The sequence below is a fragment of the Terrapene carolina genome, unplaced genomic scaffold (assembly GCF_002925995.2).
Source record: "Terrapene carolina triunguis isolate 2854851 unplaced genomic scaffold, T_m_triunguis-2.0 Scaffold35305, whole genome shotgun sequence".
NCBI lineage: Eukaryota > Metazoa > Chordata > Testudines > Emydidae > Terrapene > Terrapene triunguis.
In genome coordinates, this window is record NW_020699656.1 from 1 (window position 1) to 1,939 (window position 1,939).

General features: G+C 61.6%; 1 protein-coding gene across 1 annotated transcript; it reads left to right on the forward strand.

Moving 5' to 3' along the window:
• The first annotated feature begins 424 nt into the window (after positions 1 to 424).
• LOC113405389 (3-beta-hydroxysteroid-Delta(8),Delta(7)-isomerase-like) lies at positions 425 to 1,673 on the forward strand. The gene is made up of 2 exons (XM_026646573.2): positions 425 to 1,131; positions 1,382 to 1,673. Exons 1-2 carry the CDS (start codon positions 900 to 902, stop codon positions 1,591 to 1,593), a joined length of 444 nt encoding a protein of 147 aa, XP_026502358.1. The 5' UTR covers positions 425 to 899; the 3' UTR covers positions 1,594 to 1,673.
• Positions 1,674 to 1,939: the final 266 nt, after the last annotated feature.

Consider the following 1,939-nt stretch of genomic DNA (forward strand, 5'->3'; position numbering starts at 1 on the left):
CCAGCTATGGAGCTGAACGAAGAGACGGCTGAAGGGTGATTGGATCCTGGTCGTATCTACGCAGGGAACAAACATTTGAGAACGGGCGCTTGATCGAGCAGAGGAAGGTCAAACCCGATCCGACGGCTCGAAGTCGAAGCTAGGCCAATTCCGGGTGACCGCCCCTTGCCTTCATTGCGTTATTCCCAGCAAACGACGGGCTAGCTAACCAGGGCTACTTGCTTTCTCCTCGGCGATCAATAACACACAGCCCTTCGGAGGAAGCCCCTTTTAGCCGTAAGGCAGGAGCGCTGCGGGGAAAACAGCCAAAGAAGCGACACGTAAATCAACCAGGGGCGGTGTCAGTCTAAAGATTGGCCCCCCAATTCCCTCCCCGATCTCCGGGTGAAGTTCGGAAGGCTGAGTCTGTGGGGCGGGGGCGCTGGTGCCACCCGCTTCTCCCCCACACATCCTGGGAATGTAGCTTGCCAGGTCCCAAAAGATCAGCCGGGTTTGCTGCATCGTGCCATGGCCTTTTCACAGCCACGCCGCTCGTGGGTTGGTAGGTTCTGGGGACAGAAGGGGCCGTTGTGATCAGCACATCCGACTTCCCGGACAACAGAGACCAGAGAACCTGCCCTGTCGTGCCAGGCGCTGCACGGACCCACCCCTGAGAGCAGGGCCCCTGTTGGGTGCTGCATAACCCCCCTCCCCACCAGCCGCTAGATCGGGGCCCCGGTCCCCGCACAGCCCCTCCCAGAGGGAGATCACAGCCCTTGCATTGCTGGGTGCATGAAGCCCCCCATTGTGCCTGGCGCTACACAGACCCCCCCCCCCACTGAGACCCCAAAGAGCTTCCAGTCTAAACACACCCAGGCAGGACCATTCTCCTCGTGGTACAGCTGGAGAAACTGAGGCCAATGGGGTGCGAGCTGAGACGCATGGTTGGCTGGGAGGGATGGGAACGGGGGGGCCTTAGAAGTTGGGTTAACCCTTGGGTGCCTCTCTCCTCTGTCTGCAGAGAGGACAATTTCACCGTGTGCATGGAGACCATCACTGCCTGGGCGTGGGGCCCGCTGAGCCTCTGGACCGTGCTGGCCTTCCTCCAGCGCCAGCCCCACCGCTACGTCCTGCAGCTGGTGGTGTCGCTGGGTAAGGGCGGCCGGATGCCTGGGTCCCCTCCCTGGCTTGGGGAGGGGGGGTCTAGTGGTTAGAACCGGAGGGGCTGGGAGGCAGGACTCCTGGGTTCTCTCCCTGGCTGTAGAATGGCCCAGGGGCTGATGGTCAAAGGTCCCAGATCAGCTTTATCTTGACCTAGCCTGGACCCCAGATGTCCCCTGATCTTTCCATGACCCTTGGATTCTCCTCGATCTGACCCCTTGACCTTTCCTCCCCCCCCCAGGCCAGCTGTACGGCGACGTCCTGTACTTCTACACCGAGTACCGAGAGGGCTTCGCCCACAGCGAGATGTGGCACCCGCTTTACTTCTGGTTCTACTTCGTCTTCATGAACGCCCTGTGGATCGTCATCCCCTCCATCCTCCTCCTCGATGCCTGGGGGCACCTGAGCGCTGCCCAGAGGGCGCTGGACTCTGTCAAGCCCAAGAGACACTGATGCCTCACTCCCCCCCCCGCCACCCGGGGGTGGGGGTATCTGGCACAAAACCGCCCCAGGGGGCTGCAGGATGAATGATGCTCAGGGATTGGAGTGCGCAGGACTCTCTCCCTGGCTCTGGGAGGGGAGTGGGGTCCAGTGGGCTAGAGCTGGGGGGGCTGGGAGCCAAGACGTCTTGGCTCTTTTCCCAGCGTCTGTGGGAGATGTTCCTGTTTCTCCAGGCCGGCTTTATCTGCCGACCTGGTGGGGAGGGACGGGTGAGCGGGGGAGGAAATCGCTAGCAAGGGTGGGGGAGATGTCTGCCTCCCTATGACTTGTTATCCTAGCACCCCCTCCTCCGCCGAAC